This window comes from Protomyctophum bolini, assembly GCF_963924005.1.
Source record: "Protomyctophum bolini genome assembly, chromosome: 9".
Lineage (NCBI taxonomy): Eukaryota > Metazoa > Chordata > Actinopteri > Myctophiformes > Myctophidae > Protomyctophum > Protomyctophum bolini.
The window spans coordinates 14,436,244-14,459,616 of record NC_137870.1 but is presented as its reverse complement, the minus strand read 5'-3'; the positions used below and the strand labels follow the sequence as shown (position 1 = coordinate 14,459,616).

General features: G+C 40.6%; 1 protein-coding gene across 1 annotated transcript; it reads left to right on the top strand.

Annotated features, from left to right (window-relative positions):
* Nucleotides 1–4,704: 4,704 nt before the first annotated feature.
* On the top strand, nucleotides 4,705–22,874 carry LOC308321525 (myosin heavy chain, fast skeletal muscle-like). The gene is made up of 41 exons (XM_080772459.1): nucleotides 4,705–4,751; nucleotides 5,913–6,131; nucleotides 6,219–6,362; nucleotides 6,540–6,696; nucleotides 6,791–6,818; nucleotides 6,911–7,022; nucleotides 7,156–7,248; nucleotides 7,337–7,400; nucleotides 7,516–7,614; nucleotides 8,611–8,714; nucleotides 8,870–9,008; nucleotides 9,271–9,389; nucleotides 11,234–11,383; nucleotides 11,484–11,654; nucleotides 11,945–12,132; nucleotides 12,326–12,441; nucleotides 12,701–12,765; nucleotides 13,030–13,117; nucleotides 13,478–13,595; nucleotides 13,681–13,804; nucleotides 13,898–14,034; nucleotides 14,258–14,513; nucleotides 15,788–16,030; nucleotides 16,220–16,396; nucleotides 16,925–17,070; nucleotides 17,161–17,251; nucleotides 17,338–17,727; nucleotides 18,062–18,188; nucleotides 18,339–18,457; nucleotides 18,545–18,741; nucleotides 19,099–19,282; nucleotides 19,416–19,581; nucleotides 19,714–19,838; nucleotides 19,972–20,280; nucleotides 20,386–20,589; nucleotides 20,674–20,799; nucleotides 21,751–21,921; nucleotides 22,005–22,109; nucleotides 22,220–22,315; nucleotides 22,505–22,633; nucleotides 22,748–22,874. Exons 2-41 carry the CDS (start codon nucleotides 5,925–5,927, stop codon nucleotides 22,766–22,768), a joined length of 5,805 nt encoding a protein of 1,934 aa, XP_080628585.1. The 5' UTR covers nucleotides 4,705–4,751; nucleotides 5,913–5,924; the 3' UTR covers nucleotides 22,769–22,874.
* The last annotated feature ends 499 nt before the right edge of the window (nucleotides 22,875–23,373 follow it).

Here is a 23,373-nt window from a genome sequence, read left to right as displayed (position 1 = left end):
AGCTGATACAGTCCAAGTTTGTTTTCACTCACAGCTTGCCTACAGTATACTACTGTAAAAAAAGTGTGTTTAATGAATAGACCAGTGGTTCTCAAACTGTGGCCCAAAGGGGGTCCCCAAATGATTAATGGGGGATTAGCTTACTGTGCAACATTGTTTTTTCTTACTCAACAGTAGTTAAGTATATGCAGGGTATCTGCACATTTTTACAGTGACAATGTAAGGTCTTTAAAGTATCAAAAGTAATAAACAAACTATATTATTAAAAATAAAACCATTGGACAAATAGCCAATATTATCTAAGAAAGAGGGACATTTTTTGTTGATCGGCTATTTTCACAATATATCTGTGAAACCGAGTGCTGAGCAGCAGTGGTGTACAGTAAGTACATTGAATTTGTTATTACTTAAATGGCCACTTTGTTATTGTACTTAAAGGGCCACTTGAACCCTTTTGCAACCAGATCTTAATGATGGTGGTTTCTATGTGTGTATTATGTGTTTTTAGATATCATTAGATGTCATGAACTCATGACCAAAATTGGTCATGGAAATGTGGTCTCACTTCCTTCCTGGACTACAAGTCACACTTCCAAACAGCCTCCCCCTGAGGGGCAGTGCACCAAAGCATTATGGTCGTTCAGCAATCCAGTCGAACCCTAGTCAAACACACTCATTACTTTTCTTACCATATGGGTGTACAAAATTTGCTACTGTTATCTACTACAAATGCTATTAACATTGAGTGACTGCAGTTTCTTCCAGTGGTGAAATGTCCCTTTAAAGATGATTCCCTGCTCAAAAAGGCCCCTTTTCCACTAGCAAGGTGGAACCAGAACCTGAACCTTTTTTTTAAGTTCTAGGTTTGTTTCCACAGTGCGGTACGGCACGGTTTCAGACCAGGTTCTCTCAGAACCTTTTTTCGGCCCTGCTTTTGAGGTAACACTAACACTATGTTCTGGGAACCTATGGGCGGGGCCAGCAGCGCTGCTGCTCTCGATTGGTTGAGCTGAGGTGACAACACTGAGGAGACCGGAGCGAGGAGAAGCGCACAGCCACACAACACAACACCCCACATTTTAAACTCCTAAGTGCGACACAGCGGACACAGAAAAATAACCTGGAAAAGCACACAGAAACACTATGGCCACGAGAGAGGGAGAGACAGAGCGTGTGTGTGCGTGAGGGAGGCGAGCATGGTTTTGTCCTCGGGTTGAGTACAGAGTGACGTAGACTCACAGTCACAGCGCACCCTCTACGTCGTAGAGGGTGCGCTGTGACTGGCCAGTCGCTGTGATTGACAGCCTACACCTAAACCTAACCCTAACCTTAACCTCAGTAAAACTATACCTAAACCTAACCCTAAACCTAACCTTAACCTCAGTAAAACTATACCTAAACCTAACCCTAACCTTAACCTCAGTAAAACTATACCTAAACTAAATGACAGTAAATTTGAAATAGTATTATTTGGTCCACCTGACTCCATCACACAAATAAAAAATGACCTTGGCGACCTCGCCCCCCTTGTCAAACCCCAGGCTAAAAACCTTGGGGTGCTTTTTGATTCCACCTTTATATTCGACAAACAAATCAACACCATAGTCAAAACCAGTTTCTTCCACCTCCGCTCCATCACCAAAATTAAGCCATTTCTCTCCACACACGACCTCGAAATTGTCATCCATGCACTCATATCATCCCGTCTAGATTATGGCAAATCCCTCTACACCGGAATCTCCCAGTCATCCCTATCCCGTCTCCAACTGGTACAAAGCGCGGCTGCCAGACTCTGTGACACTATGGTCTTTGCTAGAGAAGACACAGGAGGAATGACCATGTGTTTGTGGCCCCTCACATTGCAAAAGTAGTATCCAAGTAGACATTACTGTACATCTATTAATAAAGCACATCAAGTGTAAATGATACAACATTCATCCCATACTTGGTATGGAGTGAATGAGGTGAACTTTGCTACAGTACGTGGTATCAAAGTGGCTAGTGATAAAATCTAATCACTGCTGACAGCATAAAATAATCTGTATAACTGGGCGGGTGGCAGGGTGCTGGGTTTCTTCACTTGTCTGGTGTATATCTTGTCAAATACATTATTTGGAAAAGGTTAATATGCAGTGGTGGATCATTTTGGTGCCAAAAGCATACTTATACATATATCTGTAGGCATGTCAGGCTGGGACAAAATGTTGGCCCTGGTCCCCGAATGTGATCCCATAATAGAGTGTCTCACATAATGTTATTTTCATCCCCTATACTCATCACTCATTTGATTTCAGCATTACATTTCACCGTCAAACGATGAATTAACAGACTATTAATGTATTGTAAACAGACTATTTCTATGTATTGTAAACAGACTATCCTTTCTGATACAGTCCAAGATTGTCACAACTTGCCTATACTTTATAGTATATATTTCCTGTCGGGCAGAAACAATATACGAACATATACTATACAGGTATACTATATGCATAACCTCTGAGTGTACTACCTGTACTGTTAATAAGTGTTAACAGAGATTGGACATCTACTTGCTTCTATAGGAGTTCACATAAATGTGTCCTGTATATTATGTTTGTATGTGATATTGCATTATGTCATAATGCTGTGTGCAAATTGTGTTTTTATGGAATGGTCTGTGAATTGCTACCGAAGTCTGTACGACTCCATTGAAATGAATGGCTGGGGCAGTCTGCTCTCTAGTTTATATAATTCTATATAAACTACAAAATCTACAAAATCACGCCCCACAATTGAGACAGCACTGCCACTTCTGGTCCGGGAGAACGGTGTACTAAGTTTCATCTGTATAGTTAGCCTACTTTTACAATAATCCGAAATGAACTGAAGACTACATTGAATTGGGGGGAAAAGAATAAAAATAATACTAGAAAAAAAGAAATTGCTGCAAGCAGAGATAAGGCAGGACCAAACAGGAAGGCAATAAGCAATAAGAATAATATGCACAATAAGCCATAGAAACAAGGAAGACTAAACTTGAGAAAAAGACCATGGAATTTTGACAGGGTCGGTTTTTATAGTGGGGGGCAGGGTTCTTGAAGAATCATACACTAAGTTGGCGGTGCCCGGATTTGAACCCATGAACTTGTGTTGCCAAGGTAAGAGCTCTACCTACCGAGCCAACTAGACACAATCAGTTCTTCCATTGTTAACAGTAAAATCATTCAGTGCTTTTGTAGCAAGTTGCGCAAGAATAACTAATAATAAAGGTGGGTATAAAGATAAATGAATTGACAGCGTATAAACCAGAAAATGTACCAGATTCGGACGAGGAGCTCAATGAGTGAGTGAAAACCAATGACATGAGTCAGAAACGGGGATTAAAGGTTAAAAAAGGTGAAATGGGGGACCCTTTAAGTTGGTGACTTAACGAATGTATTTATAGTGAAATGTGATGAGCACAAGGAATAGAAATGACGTTAGTTGAGACAACCTTTTATGGGCTGGAGGTTGAGTGATCAAGTGCCAGTGTTCACTGTTTCCTACATTGAAGCCAGTGCCATTAAGACGTCTGACATCTGAACCATCTGAACTATATGACCATGGCTAAAAAACAAAAAGAACATCAAACACCCCCAAAAGGTAACTAAAGCTTAAGTTTCCTCCTGAGATTAAGTGCAGTGGAAGTGTGAAGCATACAATGGAAATACCAGTGGTGTAAAGTTAACTAAGTACATTTACTCAAGTAATGGACATTTTTGATGTAGCCCACTTTTACTTAAGTGGAGTATTTCCAATTTTCAACACAATTACATAGTTACAACTCTCACTGAATATTAAACTAATGTATCTGACAAGTCATGCTGTCATGATTATACCAAACCAGGCACCCCACCACCCTGCCAATTTAGCTATTTTTATGTCATAGCCACTGGCATGGTATGGCACACATTTGACTCATAATAAATCTCATAAATTTCCAAGATGCACTATCCAGTATCATGGGAATGGTTTGACCATAAGGATGCTAATGCAATGTCAACAAGAACACCAAGAACACCATTAAAGGCCATTCCTACTTTTACTTTCTGCATAGCATGCAATTAGCAACTCATATAAGCCTGCTGAGGCGGGCGACACACGGACCCACTGCAGAGGTGTTCAGCGTTTCATTTGGTGAGTGAGACTGTCTAATAGTCCTACTAATGTGTTAGATATCTAAGCTATATAGTCATATAAATGTTTTAGAGATGTTAGCTGATCCTAATCATATAAACCAGACATGTTATGCATGTAATGTCAGCTACTGGAGTTATTATTATTATTATTATTAATTACAATGAATTTACTTGAGTACAGTTTGGCTAGTGTATACCCATGCACCTCTGAATGTAACCTTAATTCTAATAATTCATACAATGGAATTAAAGTGTATTAGAAACTGAGAAAAAAAGTCTAGCATTGCCTCAGTACAAAACAACAAAAAAACAAGAAAAATAACAAACAAATGAAAAGAAGTGAATGGGCAAGCATCAATTCATTTCATTGCATGCAGTGATAATATTGGATGGAATGGATCACTCTTTTCAGATGTGGAACTAATGAGTAATTCAAAAATGTCTCTCATGAAGTGCTGTGCGGCAAGAATGAACAATATAGGATTCATATAATACTAAATCATTCAATCATTCAACTCAAAATTATGTTTTTTCCCCCCACATTTAGGACTTGTACTGCACTCAAGGTTTCACTGCTACTGGTAGAGGGGAAAAGTGAGTGTTCATAATTTTTCAATTAAACCTAGCATAGTCCTTGATCTGCTCAGATGTCAAGTCAGCAAAGGCGTCAACACCATCTATTGTCTGTCTATAGAAAGGCATACCAGCACACACTTTTATTGTCTCCACCAGGCGGAAGGCATGGGGAGAGAGTATGTTTTGCACACACACTCCCTGGATGGCAACGATGAACCTCTGCCCCAAATATTCCTCAACAGCCTGTTATAGCGCCACCATGAGGCCGATTTAGGCAAAACACATTTATGTAGATTACTCGTACACATTACGGCTAGGTTGAGGACGACATGCCACACATTCTTATCCAAATCAGCCTCACGGTGGTGCTATAACAGGGCAATTCCTGTTTTGACCGGCTATAACTGCATCGATCTGTATACAACTTATGTATACGCACTCCCTAGAGGCCATGGAAAAACATTTTCCCTGAATCCCTCCACATCTGCCGGTTATAGCGCCACCATGAGGCCGATTTCTGCAAAACACATTGTTTATGTTAGTCGCACAGATTTCATTCAAATCTCACGCAAATCAAAACATCTGATTGATCTCTGTAGTCATGTGATCAAGACGAGTCCGAGATTTCTCAGATTCTACACTGATTGGCTAAGATTGCCTTCCAAAGTTTTCAGGAGTGTCCCGTTTTGTACAAAATGCTGCACATGTCCTGCTCATCCAGAATTATATCCTCAGAGATGCTATGAGTGATCTGGCTCTGCATTTCCTCAACAAAATGAAGAAAATTGTTGCAAAAACAAAAAAACAAAGAAACATGGTTCTATTACTCCTAAACATTTTGCCAAACATCACATACACTCCTATCCTCATGGTGGAGACCTGTGCCCAGAAGGGCACTTTTTCAAGTTCCATTTGTTCTTTGTATATTAAAGTTTCACACCCAGTAGCAGTAACAAATGTACCGTAGGCCTTCCTCAGCATAAAATAAATACAAAATAAGCAGAGGAAGAGCTGAAACGTCCGTTTGTTGCTGCTGCTGGGGGTAAACCTTTAATAAATAAAAAGTCCTAAATGGATAAAAAGTTAATGCTGGAATTCCTTTCTATAGACTACCCAATATTCTTATATTGTGAACTACCCGACTGAGTGCTTGCTTCTCCTCTCCTCAAATGTCTACAGAAAGCCGCCACCATGAGTACGGACGAAGAGATGAAGCAGTACGGCAAGGCCGCCATTTATCTCCGTAAGCCAGAGAGGGAGAGAATGGAAGCTCAAACTGCGCCATTTGATGCCAAATCTGCAGCATATGTGACTGATAAGGCTGAGCTGTACGTCAAGTGTAAAATTCTAAGCAAGGAGGGTACAAACGTCACCGTGGAAACGAATGACAAGAAAGAGGTATATAAAATCAAATAGTGGCACAGTACAACTGTAATTACATTAGATTCTGATGTTGTGGTTTTATTTTAATATTTTATTTTTTAGAAAAGAACTGTCCCTGAGGCGGATGTGACCCCTATGAACCCTCCCAAGTATGACAAGATTGAGGACATGGCCATGATGACCTACCTCAGTGAAGCCTCTGTCCTGTATAACCTCAAAGAGCGTTATGCAGCATGGATGATCTATGTAAGCTTTTCTACATGTTGAGAGCAGTACACTATTTCACCTGTCAAAGAAAGAAAAACACAAACACAGAGTACAAATTACATCATCAAATGAAAAACCGTAGAAAAACAAATGCAAACAAACTCATGGTTCTGAAGTTATGTTCAATGTTAATGTTCTCTCTCTTCTCCCCTTCAGACCTACTCTGGCTTGTTCTGTGCAACTGTGAACCCCTACAAGTGGCTCCCAGTGTACGACCAGGAGGTTGTAAATGCCTACAGAGGCAAGAAGCGTATTGAGGCTCCACCCCACATCTTCTCTGTCTCTGACAACGCCTTTCAGTTCATGCTGATGGGTACGTACTAGTCAGGAAAATGTAAACAAATACATAACTACAATGGTTTTGTGCTGTGTATCCATGACAAAAAAAAATGCTTTACATTTTACAGATAAAGAGAACCAGTCTGTCCTGATCACGTAAGTTTCCATCATCTACTAGCATTAAAAAAAAGAACATTGTACACAAATTCACTAAGTGCATTTATCTGAATGTATGCGTTTATAACCAGTGGAGAATCCGGTGCTGGGAAGACTGTGAACACCAAGCGTGTCATCCAGTACTTTGCAACAGCAGCAACTGCTAGTGGAGAGAAATCGGCCGCCGATAGTGGTAAAATTAAGGTACTGTATATGTATATGTTTTTAACTTTAACAAAAATGTTTTGGAACATAAAGCATTTATATGAAATATAGCAATTCAATTTAAAATAATTCAGACCAAATTTTAAATTGGGCGATGTCTAAAACATTCTAGGGGTCACTGGAGGATCAGATTATTGCAGCCAATCCCTTGCTGGAGGCCTATGGTAATGCCAAGACTGTGAGGAATGACAACTCCTCTCGCTTTGTAAGTTTAAAATAATGACATTTTATGAGTAAACCTGCAATAATTCCACATCCAGTCCGGATGCAACTAATTGTGCTATATCAAACAGGGTAAATTCATCAGAATCCATTTCAACAATGCGGGTAAATTGGCCAGTGCTGATATTGAGACATGTAAGTATGAAGTTCAGAGATAAGAAAATATATATTTGAGGATTACATTTTGACTAATGTACAACCCATATAGATTATTATTATTATTATTAATTATGTTGTACAACCCATATAGATCTGCTGGAGAAGTCTAGAGTGACCTACCAGCTTCCTCTAGAGAGAGGTTACCATATCTTCTTCCAGATGATGACCGACCACATACCTGGGATTATTGGTAAGGGGAATTATATGATGATGCAGTGAGAACATAAATTAACTAGAAAAGTCGCAATGTTTTGTGGTTGCCGCAATCGGTTACATAGGCCCCTCCCACTAATTATTCTAGCCAATTACAATGTCACGTCACCCCTGTGATCATGCGGAAGTAATTTGTAGGGGATTTATCCCCCCAAATATAAAATTTCTGCAACAAATGGTTATTTATTTTTTTCGATTTGCGGCACCCCCTGTGGATGAAAATGGAATTGCCTTTTGCTCTGGGTTGATTAAACCACCCATGACAAATTTGGGATTGATTGGAAGTTTTTTGTAAAATAGGCCCCTCCCACTAACTTTGGACGACGATTACGGCCGCACGATACACACTATCAAAATTCTGTCTGTGTTGTTTTAATCTGATAGGTCCTCAGATCATGTGTACAAATGTTTGTGATGTTTGGACATAATCTGTAGGACTCAGGAGGAGCAAAAGGTGTGTTTTGGAGAAAATTCGAAATGGCGGAAAATCTATCCTGACGTGGAGATGCGTCATGACCCAAGGAATCCAGGGATTGATTTTATGACCTACGGTTCAAGAGTTATAAGCCAAAACATAAAGTGGGCTGTTATAGCGCCACCATATAGCCGACCGATATAATTATAAGTGAATTAATTTTAATAATTATTAGGAACCTGCCCTCCTAGTTTTGTAACTATAGCCCTTACGGTCTCCGAGGAAAAAATACTTCAACGTGACTTTTAGCATTTTCCGATTCATGTCAATGGGGAAATGTAATGCACAAATACATTAATTCAATCAATTAAACATTAAACATTTCTCTTAGCAAAATACGATTCCCGATGAAGCCGGTCAAGTGTGTGCCATGAAAACAGTGGGATAAGTAGTGAACCAAAGTTTAGGGTTACTCTAGAAAGAAGTAAAAAAAGAAAGTGTTACTATCTGGTTGAACCACACAATGAATAGAAACACATTTTTTTTATCCCTTCTCAGAAAGTTGTCTCATCACCAACAACCCATACGACTTCCCGTTGATCAGCATGGGTCAGATCACTGTGGCCAGCATTGATGACAAAGTCGAGTTGGAGGCTACAGATGTAAATGGACATTATTTTACATTTCTAATACTCACTGTGCATTGCAGTTGCTCTGCAAAATACATTTTCTACAGCAGTGGTTTTCAGGCCATGATCTCCCAAAATAATCCTATTTAAACTGGATTGCTAATATAATGCTTGATCTCAATCTTCAGGAGGCTATTGACATCCTGGGCTTCAACGCTGAGGAGAAAGCGGCCATCTACAAGTTCACCGGTGCAGTGATGCATCATGGGGTGTTGACCTTCAAACAGAAGCAGCGTGAGGAACAGGCGGAGCCAGACGGCACGGAGGGTAAGTTGCATCTTCAACAAAAAATGTGATAGTCTTGTATTTATTTATTTCAAAAGAACTAAGCTATATTTTCAATATATTGTCATTATTTATTTATATTATACTGTTTATACTGAAGGTTATTTGGTTTACCTAAATCGTCCTATATTACTAGCTGTATGCATTCAATGTATTACCAATTGTGTTTAACTTAAATCGCACTCTGGATTAAGCGTCTGCTAAATGCCTGAATCGTAAATTGCAAATTGTATGATCATTTCAGTGGCTGACAAGATCTGCTACCTGTTGGGTCTGAACTCAGCGGATATGCTTAAGGCATACTGCTACCCCAGAGTTAAAGTGGGAAATGAATATGTCACTAAAGGACAAACTGTGCCACAGGTGAGTAAAGTTACATTATTTCCATGTTCTGATTCCATACAAACCTTATAAGTTGTGTCCAGACTGTTATTAAAATGATCCTCCAACATTATTGTCTCAGCCAGGCTGAAGGCGAGGCAGAGATTATGTTTTGCACCATGTCTGTGTGTCTCTGAGCAGCTAATCTCAGGCACCGTTTGGCCGCGAAACTATGCATGCACACTCCCTGGATCGGTGGATCCCAGAGCAGAACCTCTGCCCCAAATCTTTCAGATTGGCGTAATCGGCACGCCACTAGGAGGTCGATTTTTGCAAAACACATGTCCCAGTCCTACAGATTTTGTCCAAACATCATGCAAACCGGTACACAGTATCTCTATATCCATTAACACTCTAAGACCCGGATTAATTTCTACTTGCAAAAAATAGATTTCAACCTTACTACTACTTTGTACTACTAGGAATTAGGTTAAAAAAGATGTAAAAAAAAAAATGAAAAAACTAAGTTTGATGAAAATGTTATGCACATTATATAATAATTATATAATAATATAATAAATTAATCATTTACATTTGGGGGATATCTGTCACAATAATGAATAAAACATGTTCTAGACATTCTAATGATCACAAAAAACATATATTACAATTATTTTACTTACTTTTATTAGGGTTAAAGGTCAATCAAGGTTAATTTGTGTGGGGGGTATTTATATGCAAATATCATGACCAATGGCATTGCAATGAACATCACTGATGATATTTAGGTGAAAAAAGGTGAAAAAAATAATAATTAAGTAATTAATTAAAATAAAATTGTTGCTATAAATCAACGCTGGGTCTTAGAGGGTTAAACTGAACAAAATGCATGAATGCAGTGTGCAATTTCTGTGAAATTTTGTACGCATATTCCCATACAGCCGAGGAAGTAATGCCACTTGAAACATTTCAAATCAGCCTCATGGTGGCACTATAACAGGCCGATTGGCATTTTTACAGGTAACTGCACTGATTTGCTTTGACCAAGGCCAAGGAAAAACCTTTGCCCTGCATTTTTGCTAAAAAAACAACAGCACACTGCAGAAACATGTGCAGTTCCAAGTACTCACTGACATGTTTGGCGCCTGCTGGCCTAGTGGTCCAGGACAGGCGCATGCCACATATCTAGGCTCTGCCCGTAGTGCGTTGTGTGTCTGAATCCCGTTCATGACGACGTTTGGTCCATGTTTTTCCCGGTCTCTCTCTCCCTCTTTCCTGTCCATCTTCACTTGTATCTATCAATAAAGGCAAACAAGCAAAAAACGAATCTTTTAAAAAAACATGAAAAAAACTATATATATATATACAGTATATATGACTGCACCTTGTGTATAGAGGGTATGCGCGTGACATAATCATCAAACCCGGAAGTTATGCGGGAATGTCTACTAAGTGGCAAAAACTACTTTCTGGCCTTGACAGCCAAATAGATAAGTTGTATTTGATTGCATCTAACTGACTGTCACTCACTTTGCCACTCGATTTGCCATTCACTTTATGCATGTGCATACCCTCTATTGTGTATCCAACACTAAAACCCATCCCGCTCACTCAGATCAGCTAACACAGGGAAGCTGTCAACCTTCCCTAAAGCTCTCGGGAGAGACTCTTCTCCCTTCTGGCTCTCAAACTTTTGGAATAAACTTTCTATTGCAGTTAGAACTGCAGACAAACTCAGAATCTTCCACCGTAATCTGAAGAGTCACCTCTTCAGACTCCACCCTAGCCCGTAGCACTTGGTCTAGCCTTGAAAACCTTGCATGCTTATGCAAAGGCTAAAATTGCTTAAATTGTGTAATTCACTATAATGTTCCTATTTCCTTTAGACAATGAACTCAGTCAGTGCCTTGGCCAAGTCCATCTATGAGAAGCTGTTCTTGTGGATGGTCATTAAGATCAACGGGATGCTGGACACCAAGCAGCAGAGAAACTTCTACATTGGTGTGCTGGACATCGCTGGTTTTGAAATCTTTGATGTAAGCATGGACTTGTTTTAAGTTGGAGAGTGGAGACTAAATATTTTTGTCACAGTTACACATTTACAAGAGATTGGGCTAATGATATTTCCTCTCACAGTTCAACACCCTGGAGCAGCTGTGCATCAACTTCACCAATGAGAAACTGCAACAGTTTTTCAACCACACCATGTTTGTTCTGGAACAAGAAGAATACCTGAAAGAGGGAATTCCCTGGGATCTCGTTGACTTCGGCATGGACTTGGCTATCTGCATTGAGCTCATTGAGAAGGTAGGTACTGTACATGGACTTGGCTGCCTGCAATTGACCTGAATACATACACTGTTGCATTGAGCTGATTGAGAAGGTATAGAATTATTCATAGTATAGCGTATTATATTATTATGTATTGCTATGGACTTAGGTGTCAGCTTTGCGTTCATTGAAGGTATACAATTATTTTGTGCTTTAATGGACATAATGTACACACACACACACACACACACACACACACACACTTATTTTTTTTGTCATTGGCACTAAGCTTTTGTTGATTTGTCTCTTTTATCTCCTTCCCAAAGCCTTTGGGCATCTTCTCCAGCCTTGAAGAGCAGTGCATGTTCCCAAAAGCTACAGACAAAAGTTTTGCAGAGAAGTTGATCGACCTGCATCTGGGGAAGAACAAGGCCTTTGAGAAACCCAAGCCTGGTAAAGGCAAGGGTGAGGCTCACTTCTCCCTGGTCCACTATGCTGGAACTGTGGACTACAGGTGAACAGAACCCTATAGTATGCATATATGCACTGTATATATAATTATACATTATATAATATAATATAATATAACCGGAACTGTGGACTACAGTTTTCGATTGAGTATGGAGGACCCCAATGGAAACAAGCGATAGGCTTTTGTTAAAAAACTGTTAATAAAGTATTCAATCAATCCATCAATCAATCAACAGCATCACAGGATGGCTAGAGAAGAACAAGGATCCTCTCAACGACTCTGTGGTGCAGCTGTACCAGAAGTCTACAGTGAAGCTGCTCTGTGTGTTATATCCCCCACCTGAGCCTGAAGGTATGTTTATTACAATTGGTTTGGAGCATTTAGCATATTGGGAACTGGAGTTATGGCTGTACCCCAGCCAATAGGAACACAAAGGGGGCGGGACAACAGCAAATTAATATAGGACAATAATATAATATAATGTGTTCTATCCCCCACCTAAGCCTGAAGGTATTGTTATATCAATACTATAAACATTCAGAAACTGACAAGAAGGGAAGCATTTTCATTCTATATAACTAATGATAACTCATGATTCCAATATAAACAGATAATACCAAGAAGGGAGGCAAGAAGAAGGGTGGTTCCATGCAGACTGTGTCTAGTGCTTTCAGGGTAATAATATCTTTTCATTATTATCAACATATATCCCTGTAAGAATGAAGCGTTATTATTATCAACATTATATCCATGTAAAAAATAGTCTTTAAATGTTGGAATTAAAGTTGGAAATAGGGTTTATGTCGTTAAAGTATGTTTTTAAAAACAATCTAAATCTGCAAAGTAAGTAGTATCTAAAGAGTTCAAATAAGTATAGTGGAAGAAAAACTACAACATTCTATCACTTTTGACTAATTATAAACCTTTATGTCTCAATAGGCAAACTTGCAGTTGCTGATGACCAACTTGAGGAGCACACATCCTCACTTTGTGCGTTGCCTGATTCCCAACGAGTCCAAGACTCCAGGTAAACAGAAAAGAAACATTTGACGCCTTATCAATTCTCTTCTAGAGGCCCTAAGGAAGACCTTGTATGCGGTAAAGGCTTTCAACCAGGTGGAATATTCATACATGTTCTCAGTGATGGAAAGATTTGACATTGGAGATAGGTTCATTACATGGATTAGGCTATTGTACAGCAACCCCACTGCAGCTAGGAGACTGACTAACCAGACACTGTCCTCACAATTTGCTTTAGCTCTAGGGCCCTTTGCCCAGACAATTATAGCAAATGCTATATTTCTATTTTGGTTGACTCGTTTTGACTCATTAAATGGTCAGTGCGTAACTATTTTGTTGTAATAATAATGAAGCAACATATTTACAGGATTGATGGAGAACTTCCTGGTCATCCACCAGCTGAGGTGTAATGGTGTGCTGGAGGGCATCAGAATTTGTAGAAAGGGCTTCCCAAGCAGAATCCCCTATGCTGACTTCAAGCAGAGGTATCAATTCCTTTTTCCAGCAGCTTTTAGTTCCAAACGTATTAACGGGAGGCATGCAAAATGACCATGAACTTCTGCTAAACAGATACAAAGTACTGAACGCCAGCGCATGTCCCGAAGGCGCGTTCATGGACAACAAGAAGGCATCTGAGAAGCTGCTTGGGTCCATTGACGTACCTGTTGATGATTACAGGTTTGGACACACCAAGGTAAACACACTCCCAATCTGGTTTAACATTATGGACAGAGGACTAAAATAGATTTATATAGTTTAGTTACAGTGTTTGTGACATTGTATTCAGGTGTTCTTCAAAGCTGGTCTGCTGGGTGTCCTTGAAGAGATGCGAGATGAAAAGCTGGCTGCTCTGGTCGGCATGACTCAGGCAATCGCAAGGGGTTACATCATGAGGAAGGAGTATGTCAAGATGACGGCTAGGAGGTACTTTGAAAACATCTATTCAATAAAAGAAATAAAGTGTCAAATCACTATAATAAAATAGCAAAAATTGCAGAGCAAGCTTTTGATGATGGTGGCAAGGAAAAATCTCCTTAATAAACAGCAGAAGAAACCTCTAGCAGAATCAGGCTATAGGATGGGGGGGGAGGTTATTACATGGAATCCCTCAATCTGCATTTCATTCATGATCCACTGTTGTCCACAGAGAGGCCATTTACAGCATCCAGTTCAACGTTCGCTCATTCGTCAATGTGAAAAGCTGGCCATGGATGATGGTCTACTACAAGATCAAGCCTCTCTTGCAGAGTGCTGAGACTGAGAAGGAACTGCAGAACATGAAGGAGAACTATGAAAAGATGAAGACTGACCTGGCCACTGCCCTGGCCTCGAAGAAGACACTGGAAGAGAAATTGATAGCTATAGTGCAGGAGAAGAATAACCTTGCAGCAGCATCGGCATCAGTAAGTAGCTACACTTGTACAGGAAATGTTGCTAATATTTCATATTCATCTTAAAGGGCAAGACCACTTTTTTGAGGTTTGAGTTGTATAGTTACGTTGCCATGATGTAACTCCAAAGGTGGACAAGAAATCAAAAATAATTGCTCCATTGATTAGAAATTGATAATTCTAAATATTCTCCTCGTTGACTTACATTGTACGCTGAAAGAGCTCTCAAAGTCACTCTTTTAAATGAACACAAACCAAATTGATTCAGACAATATAGAGCATCACCAAACCCAGTACTGTTTTTAATAATAATAATGTTAACTTCCTGTTGAATTTACTATTTGAAGATCTGGATCTGGATCCATGGATCCAGTCCGGGTTTTCTTCCTATAAAAATGGCATTATAACATACATAATTATTTTTTATTTTTATTAATTATGTTTTAACTAACAGAACTGGGTTTGGTGATGCTCTATATTGTCTGAATCAACTTTGTTTGTTTGTTTCCGTACTAAAAGTGACTTTGAGAGCTTAGGTCAAAACGTTAGTCGTTCTGTATACTAGTACCTAATAAAAGGCTCTAAATGTCCGTGCTGCTCTAGTGTCCTCTCCTCCTTCAGTGACTTTGTGAGCTGTTTCAGTGTACAATGTAAGTCAATGAGGAGAATATTTTGAAGGATCAATTTCTAATTACTAGAGCAATTATTTTTGATTTCTTGTCCACATTTGGAGAACATCATGATGGCAAGGTAAATACACAACCCAAACCTCTACCAAAGTGATATTGCCCTTTAAATATTTTATCTAAAGTAGGCTAGAATGTATAAGTAGAGTCGACCACCAGGCATTCTCTGCCATGGTATACATTGCAGACCATGGCAGAGAATGCCTGGTGGTCGAACGGCTGTTCAGTACAGGGGCCTGACCCAATTTGACATTCTTCTGTGGGGAGGGTGAATTTGAACATGCAACTGCTATTCACCCACGCACTACTATAGTATATCCTTTTGAAGGAGGTTGATACACTACTATATTATATCCTTTTGGAGGAGGTTGATTAGTTTGAGCATTAGTCCGACATGCGGGAACAACGGTCGGCCTACCGCTCGAACATGTGCTGCTCCCGTGATTGCGGTTGTGGTTATGTTAGGGATAGAGGTAGGTGGTCGGTCTAATGACCGTTGGACCAAAACACGTGTCGGAACTTAGCACTGCACCCCTCCAGCTTCTTCCTTCACCCTCACCCAGAACAAATGCTGACAAATTCATTTTCATTGACAACTAGGGAGACGAGGCTCTGAATGATGCTGAGGAGAGATGTGAAGGTCTTATTAAAAGTAAGATCCAGTTGGAGGCAAAGCTCAAAGAGACGACCGAGAGACTGGAGGACGAGGAGGAAATCAATGCAGAACTGACTGCCAAGAAGAGAAAGCTGGAGGATGAATGCTCTGAGCTCAAGAAGGACATTGATGACCTGGAGCTCACCTTGGCCAAAGTGGAGAAGGAAAAACACGCCACTGAAAACAAGGTATAGATTATACTCAAGATCATACACTAGTTACAGACTTGTAAGGGTCAATCTATACTGTCAAAGTTACAGACTTGTAAGAACCCCCCTCCCCTAAAGGAACCCTGAGAGTCCCTGGAATCCACATTGAAAAGTACTGATTGAATTTGATCCATTCTATGACAACACATTATGTTTTGCTTCTATCAGGTGAAGAACCTGACTGAGGAGATGGCGTCTCAGGATGAGAGCGTCGCTAAGCTGACCAAGGAGAAAAAAGCCCTCCAAGAGGCCCATCAGCAAACCCTGGATGACCTGCAGGCAGAGGAGGACAAAGTCAACACTCTGACCAAGGCCAAGACCAAGCTGGAGCAGCAAGTTGACGATGTGAGTTTACCAAAGGGAATCAGATGTTTTGAATTTAAACATGGAGTGCAGTGATTTTTTTCCACCCTAAAACATGATCATCAGGTACTATTATTATATGAGGTGGACAATTCTTTCCCCAAAAAGTGTACAGTATTTGTAAAAATGTTGTTTATATGTGGACACGACCACCAGTTCATTAAGTATGCCTGGTTTGCGGTGATGGGTGGTGATCCACCTGAACTGAAGCCACACCCACAGCTGTTATTGGATGAGAAAGAGGGAGGTTAGGGGAGGGGATGATTTTGTGATGTTACTATATCACTGTTTTTTTCATTGGCACGTTTGACTGTCAAGGTTTCAGCCTCCAGGAAGAAACCCTAAATTCAAAGGGAATTCATCATTGCAACCTTGAACCTTGCACATAACAACCACACCAAGGGGTCTAATGAAGTACTGTCACCTTATAAACACATGAAAAACTGGAAGAGATACAAATATCACGGTACTTGTTGTACTGATTATTAAGAACAATAAATTGTTGTGCAGTTGGAGGGTTCTCTGGAGCAAGAGAAGAAGCTCCGCATGGACCTGGAGAGAGCCAAGAGAAAGCTTGAGGGTGATCTGAAACTGGCCCAGGAATCCATCATGGACCTGGAAAATGACAAGCAGCAATCTGACGAGAAGATAAAGAAGTAATGTGCACCAACAATATGAAATGTCTGTAATGAGAGAAACCACCTGCAGAATGATGCTAAAATATGACTATTGACTGTATTCAACAGGAAGGACTTTGAAGTAAGCCAGCTTCTGAGTAAGATTGAGGATGAACAATCGTTGGGGGCCCAGCTGCAGAAGAAGATCAAAGAACTCCAGGTATTTTTATTTTCTGTAAAATCATTAATAATAAGTAGGCCTAAGTGTGGTTATTTTATGTTAATCTAACACCATTCATTTGAAAGGCTCGTATTGAAGAACTGGAGGAAGAGATCGAGGCAGAGCGTTCCGCTCGTGCCAAAGTGGAGAAGCAGAGAGCCGATCTCTCCAGGGAACTTGAAGAGATCAGTGAGAGGCTGGAGGAGGCTGGAGGCGCCACCGCTTCTCAGATCGAGATGAACAAGAAGCGCGAGGCTGAGTTCCAGAAGCTGCGTCGTGACCTTGAAGAGTCCACCCTGCAGCATGAGGCCACTGCTTCTGCTCTCCGTAAGAAACAGGCCGACAGCGTGGCGGAACTTGGTGAACAGATCGACAACCTCCAGAGAGTCAAGCAGAAACTGGAGAAGGAGAAGAGTGAATACAAGATGGAGATCGATGACCTGTCCAGCAACATGGAGGCTGTTGCTAAGGCAAAGGTATGATGAAATGCCATGGTATAACATAATTCTTGAGACAAAATAAGGTGTTTAAAGTTAAATGAAATACTCACATTTTAAAACTGATAGTTTCACATGGCATTAAAAGGCAGATTTAACAGTGGGAATGTTTAAAACAAGTAATCTTGTGAACGAGTATGGTGATTGCAAACTCTAAATGTTATGAAGCTGTTAAGATAGTGTTGGGTAAGGAAACCATAGAGTTATAAACCGGAGGGCGGAATCATAGACTCCATCGATTGGCTTTGTTTTATCAAAGCAATGAACCTATCTGAAAAAAAGATGATTGAACATGTATAATGTTCGTTTCCAGGGAAATCTTGAGAAGATGTGCCGCACCCTTGAGGATCAACTTAGTGAAATCAAGGCCAAGAGTGATGAAAACGTTCGCCAGATCAATGATATCGGTGCTCAGAGAGCAAGACTGTTGACAGAGAACGGTAAATGTTCATTTAATCATAAATCATTTGTCTGCATGGTTTGTTGATGGTAAATTGACGCTATTAGAGATAATGCTTTTGATCCACAGTGTTTCCAGGACCGATGATATGTTTGAAATGTTTGAAATTAATATTCAAATGTCTAATTAGGTGAGTTTGGTCGTCAACTGGAAGAGAAAGAAGCTCTGGTCTCTCAGCTCACAAGAGGCAAGCAGGCCTTCACCCAACAGATTGAGGAGTTGAAGAGACTTGTTGAAGAGGAGGTTAAGGTGAGGAACAGATTATTTTCCCTTTTAGTTTCATAATCTTTGTCATTTCATTCAGCTGACATTGTTTTTTCTATTTTCTTCTGACAGGCAAAGAATGCCCTTGCTCATGCTGTGCAATCAGCTCGCCATGACTGTGACCTTCTGAGGGAGCAGTTTGAGGAGGAGCAGGAGGCGAAGGCAGAGCTGCAGCGTGGAATGTCTAAGGCCAACGCTGAGGTGTGTCAGTGGAGGAGCAAGTATGAGACTGATGCTGTCCAACGCACTGAGGAGCTGGAGGAGGCCAAGTAAGTCAGCAGTGTTTTTACCATAGAGTTATACCGGTATATAAACTAGAGAGCGGACAGCCCCCACTATTAATTTCAATTCCCAGATGCTCTGGGAGCTCGGTTTTACACTGTCAGGTACCACTAGGCCTGTCGCCCAATCTCAATTATCTGAGATAATCGCTTGACATTAAAAAAAAATCTAAATGGGCATAATCGTGATATTCATTTCAATGTCAAAATGTAAAAAAATATGTTTTCCAACATTTTCAGAAAGAGTGGAATTAGCAGATCTACAAGGTCAAAACGCATCACACGTTTTGCCCTATACAAAACATTTCCCACAATAATCGAATTCCATTGAAAACTGATCAACAGGAAGAAGCTCGCCCAGCGTCTTCAGGAGGCTGAGGAGCAAATTGAGGCTGTGAATTCTAAGTGCGCCTCTCTGGAGAAGACCAAACAGAGACTCCAGGGTGAAGTGGAAGACCTCATGATTGATGTGGAGAGGGCCAATGGTTTGGCTTCCAACCTCGACAAGAAACAGAGGAACTTCGATAAGGTGCTTTGACGTACATTATTACAAAATAATTCTTGTGTCCTTAAAGTGGGGTAAATGCCACATTTCATTACAAATGGTGTGCAGGTCCTTAAAGTGGAGGTAAATGACACATTTCATTACAAATTGTATGCAGGTCCTGGCAGAATGGAAGCAGAAATTTGAAGAGGGACAGGCAGAACTGGAGGGAGCTCAGAAAGAGGCTCGTTCTATGAGCACCGAGTTGTTTAAGATGAAGAATTCCTACGAGGAGTCTCTGGACCAACTGGAGACCATGAAGCGTGAAAACAAGAACCTGCAACGTACGTTTTCATACCTGCAACAGTAAAAAACAAAGGAAAACAACCGATCAAATGGTGGATCAGGTTACAACTTTATTAAAATGCAAATACAAAATATTTGCTGACTGATTCATTACTTTCAATCCACTGCAGAGGAGATCTCAGACCTGACTGAACAGATCGGTGAGACTGGAAAGAGCATCCATGAGCTGGAGAAGTCCAAGAAGCAGACAGAGACAGAGAAGTCAGAGATACAGACAGCCCTGGAGGAAGCAGAGGTATTAAATAAAATACCAACATCTATAACCTAAAGTTTTATTTATTTCGATACGTTCAAACAGTGTAGCAGTATAATGATGGATCTTATATTAAAAAAGTTCTACAACTTTTTGATCCTGTATTGCATTTCAGGGTACTCTGGAGCACGAGGAGTCCAAGATTCTCCGTGTCCAGCTGGAGCTCAACCAGATCAAGGGTGAGGTGGACAGGAAGCTGGCAGAGAAGGATGAAGAGATGGAGGGGATCAAGAGGAACAGCCAGAGGGTGGTTGACTCCATGCAGAGCACTCTGGATTCTGAGGTCAGGAGCAGAAATGATGCCCTTAGAATCAAGAAGAAGATGGAGGGAGACCTGAACGAGATGGAGGTTCAGCTGAGTCACGCCAACCGCCAGGCATCTGAGGCCCAGAAGCAGCTGAGGAACGTTCAGGGACAGCTTAAGGTGCAAAACATATTTAGACACATCTTCAAAAAATGGAACTGCTTTGAACAAATCACATTCTGATGTTTCTCTTATTGTGACCACCTCAAATGTGATTTATTTTAGGATGCCCAAGTGCACCTTGATGATGCTTGCAGAGGCCAAGAAGATAGCAAGGAGCAAGCTGCTATGGTGGAGCGTAGGAACGGTCTAATGGTCGCTGAGATCGAGGAGCTGAGAGTGGCTGTGGAACAGACAGAGAGAGGCCGCAAAGTGGCTGAGCAAGAACTGGTGGATGCCAGTGAGCGCGCTGGACTGTTGCACTCTCAGGTAAGTCAATGGAAAAACTCAACAAGATATTTTTAACATACAACTCATTCATACTTGCATTGCTAAACTGAATCTTTATTTTAGAACACAAGCCTTGCGAACACCAAGAAGAAACTTGAAACCGACCTGATCCAGGTCCAAGGTGAAGTGGATGACAGTGTTTCAGAAGCAAGGAATGCTGAGGACAAGGCCAAGAAAGCCATCACTGATGTAAGTTAGGAGCTCTGCCTCTTATCCAATATACCAGGACAATTAGACATCCTTATGGCATGCTTAATTATTACAATTGAGAGAATTCCACACCCACATTCCTTTGTGTCGGAAGTTTTGGTGACACAGAGGTGGCGACAGAAGTGTTGGCGACACAGAGGTGGCGACATACATTTTATTTCTGTTCAGAAGTTCTTTCAGTACTGTACCTTCATGATGCTCAGTGTCATCATAGAGGGCAGGTTTGTTTCCCCCCCGACCACATCACCTTTTTCACATTAATGTTCGGGTGAATTTCACCCGTGTTTAGTGAGAGAGTGATCCCACAATGGGCTTTTGATTAGCTTTTGATTTTTTGCTATTTTTTTCACTGGATCATTCTCACATGTCCCACATTTCCAGTCTACCAGAAGTAGTATTAACCTAGGAAGCTGAACGGAGCCTGGACAGGCCTTGTTTACAATATGAATCCAAACCGGGGCACTGGAGAGCTCCACATCGTTGGCTCTGTGCCGTCGAAGAAACGTCGTTATGACCAAAATGCCATCTGGGACAAGGAATAGGAGATATGGATTATTATGGCGACGACAATCTAAGATGGGCGATCCAGTGCTGTGCTAACAACATAGCTAGCTAACCGGTTAACGTAAGTAGCATTATGGCTCGATCGATCGAATGCACTATAAAAGCATTAATCAACGGCAATGGTGGTAAGCGTTGTATTAAAAATATGGTGGGGGGTTTTGCCCCCCTATGATGTTTTTGTTTCCCTCTGGTCTTATGACCACGATTAGTATCCGTTTATTACCCTATTATTACCTGTTATATTACAAGATATTTTCTCGCAGTCAACATTAATATAAATGTAATCTATGTACCATGTTTGTAAAGTGTGCAGTGACATGATTATTTCCTTGCGGGATAATTAAGTACATTTTATCTTCTTTCCAGGCTGCTATGATGGCCGAGGAGCTGAAGAAGGAGCAGGACACTAGCTCTCACCTGGAGAGGATGAAGAAGAACCTGGAGGTCACAGTCAAGGACCTGCAGCACCGTCTGGATGAGGCTGAGAACCTGGCTATGAAGGGAGGCAAGAAGCAGCTCCAGAAACTGGAGTCTAGGGTAAGATGTGGTTTACTTCAACACAGCTTATAGTCAATGAAATAAGAATAAGTCATTTCATAGTGCATAATTCCTTTGTGAAGGTGCGTGAACTGGAGGGAGAGGTCGACAATGCACAGAGAGGTGGAGCAGACGCTATTAAAGGTGTCCGCAAGTACGAGAGGAGAGTGAAGGAGCTGACATACCAGGTACTGTAAATTATGCTCACTTAAATATCCATCATGCCACTATCTAAATGAATAGATTGCATGAACTACAAAATACAAAGAACTATAAATGTCATAAATTCACACTTCAGACTGAAGAGGACAAGAAGAATGTTGCCAGGCTTCAGGATCTGGTAGACAAACTGCAGATGAAGGTGAAGGGCTACAAGAGGCAGGCTGAGGAAGCGGTAAGACAATATACATCTTTAGTTGTGTTCGCCATGGGCAGAGTGTTGTGAAATAATAACACTAACATGAACATTAGCCACAACCACACTTTACAGTTTTTCTGAAATTGTCTTGCTTGGACTATAATTGTAAGGTGCTCTTTTCAAATATTGAGGCTTTGAGTTTGAACCATCTCTATCATATTGTAGGAGGAAGCAGCCAACACTCACCTGTCTAAGTGCAGAAAGGTTCAGAATGAGCTAGAGGAGGCAGAGGAGCGTGCTGACATCGCTGAATCCCAGGTCAACAAGATGAGAACTAAAAGTCGTGACTCTAAGGTAAATACTAAATACATGTGCAATATCAAGGTTTATTATGTTGGCTGTCTAAGATGGCAAGATTTAACAAAATAAATCATGTTGAATATCTAATATCATACTCCTATTTTACAGGGAAAGGAGGCTGCTGAATAACTTCTCCAATACAACTCACCATAAAAACTCATAAAATATGACGCATTGTATTCAAAAAGTCATACAATATGACCCATTGTATTCAATAAAGGTGTAATCTCATGTATTCATTGTACATTGTATTCATTACATCACGTTGTATTGTCAGGTTCTTCAGAGTATTCTGGTTTCAATTAACTCACACGTCCACTATATACTATTTTGTAAAACCATTGCAAGGATAAATAAATGTACTTAAAACTCTATATGTATGTATGTATTTTAAATGAGCATTCAGTGATTTGGGTGATTTGGAAAACCCCCGGTCCCTCCCGGTAACAAGATGTGCACATGCACAGTGGGGAGACACGCAACAGGCCAACAGCACACACACCATGATATTTGATGATATCTGAGTTAAGTGAAATCACTGAATATACCTTTAATGATGTTTAGGACACACAAAACACTTTCCTGGGGTTTTTATGTGTATAATATGTGTGTTTAGCTATTTTAGTCATGATGCCATGTTCAGACCCAAATTTGTCATGAAAATGTGACTCACTTCCTTCCTGGAAGTCAAGTCACACCTTCACGCAGCCTCCCCCTCTCCGCAATGAGGGGCA

Excerpts from the sequence above, each read along its gene's own strand:
- LOC308321525 (XM_080772459.1), top strand. The coding sequence starts at position 5,925 with ATGAGTACGGACGAAGAGATGAAGCAGTACGGCAAGGCCGCCATTTAT. Across the intron at positions 16,031-16,219 it reads AACACGCCACTGAAAACAAG|GTGAAGAACCTGACTGAGGA; the intron begins GTATAGATTATA and ends TGCTTCTATCAG. Across the intron at positions 22,634-22,747 it reads CTAAAAGTCGTGACTCTAAG|GGAAAGGAGGCTGCTGAATA; the intron begins GTAAATACTAAA and ends CCTATTTTACAG.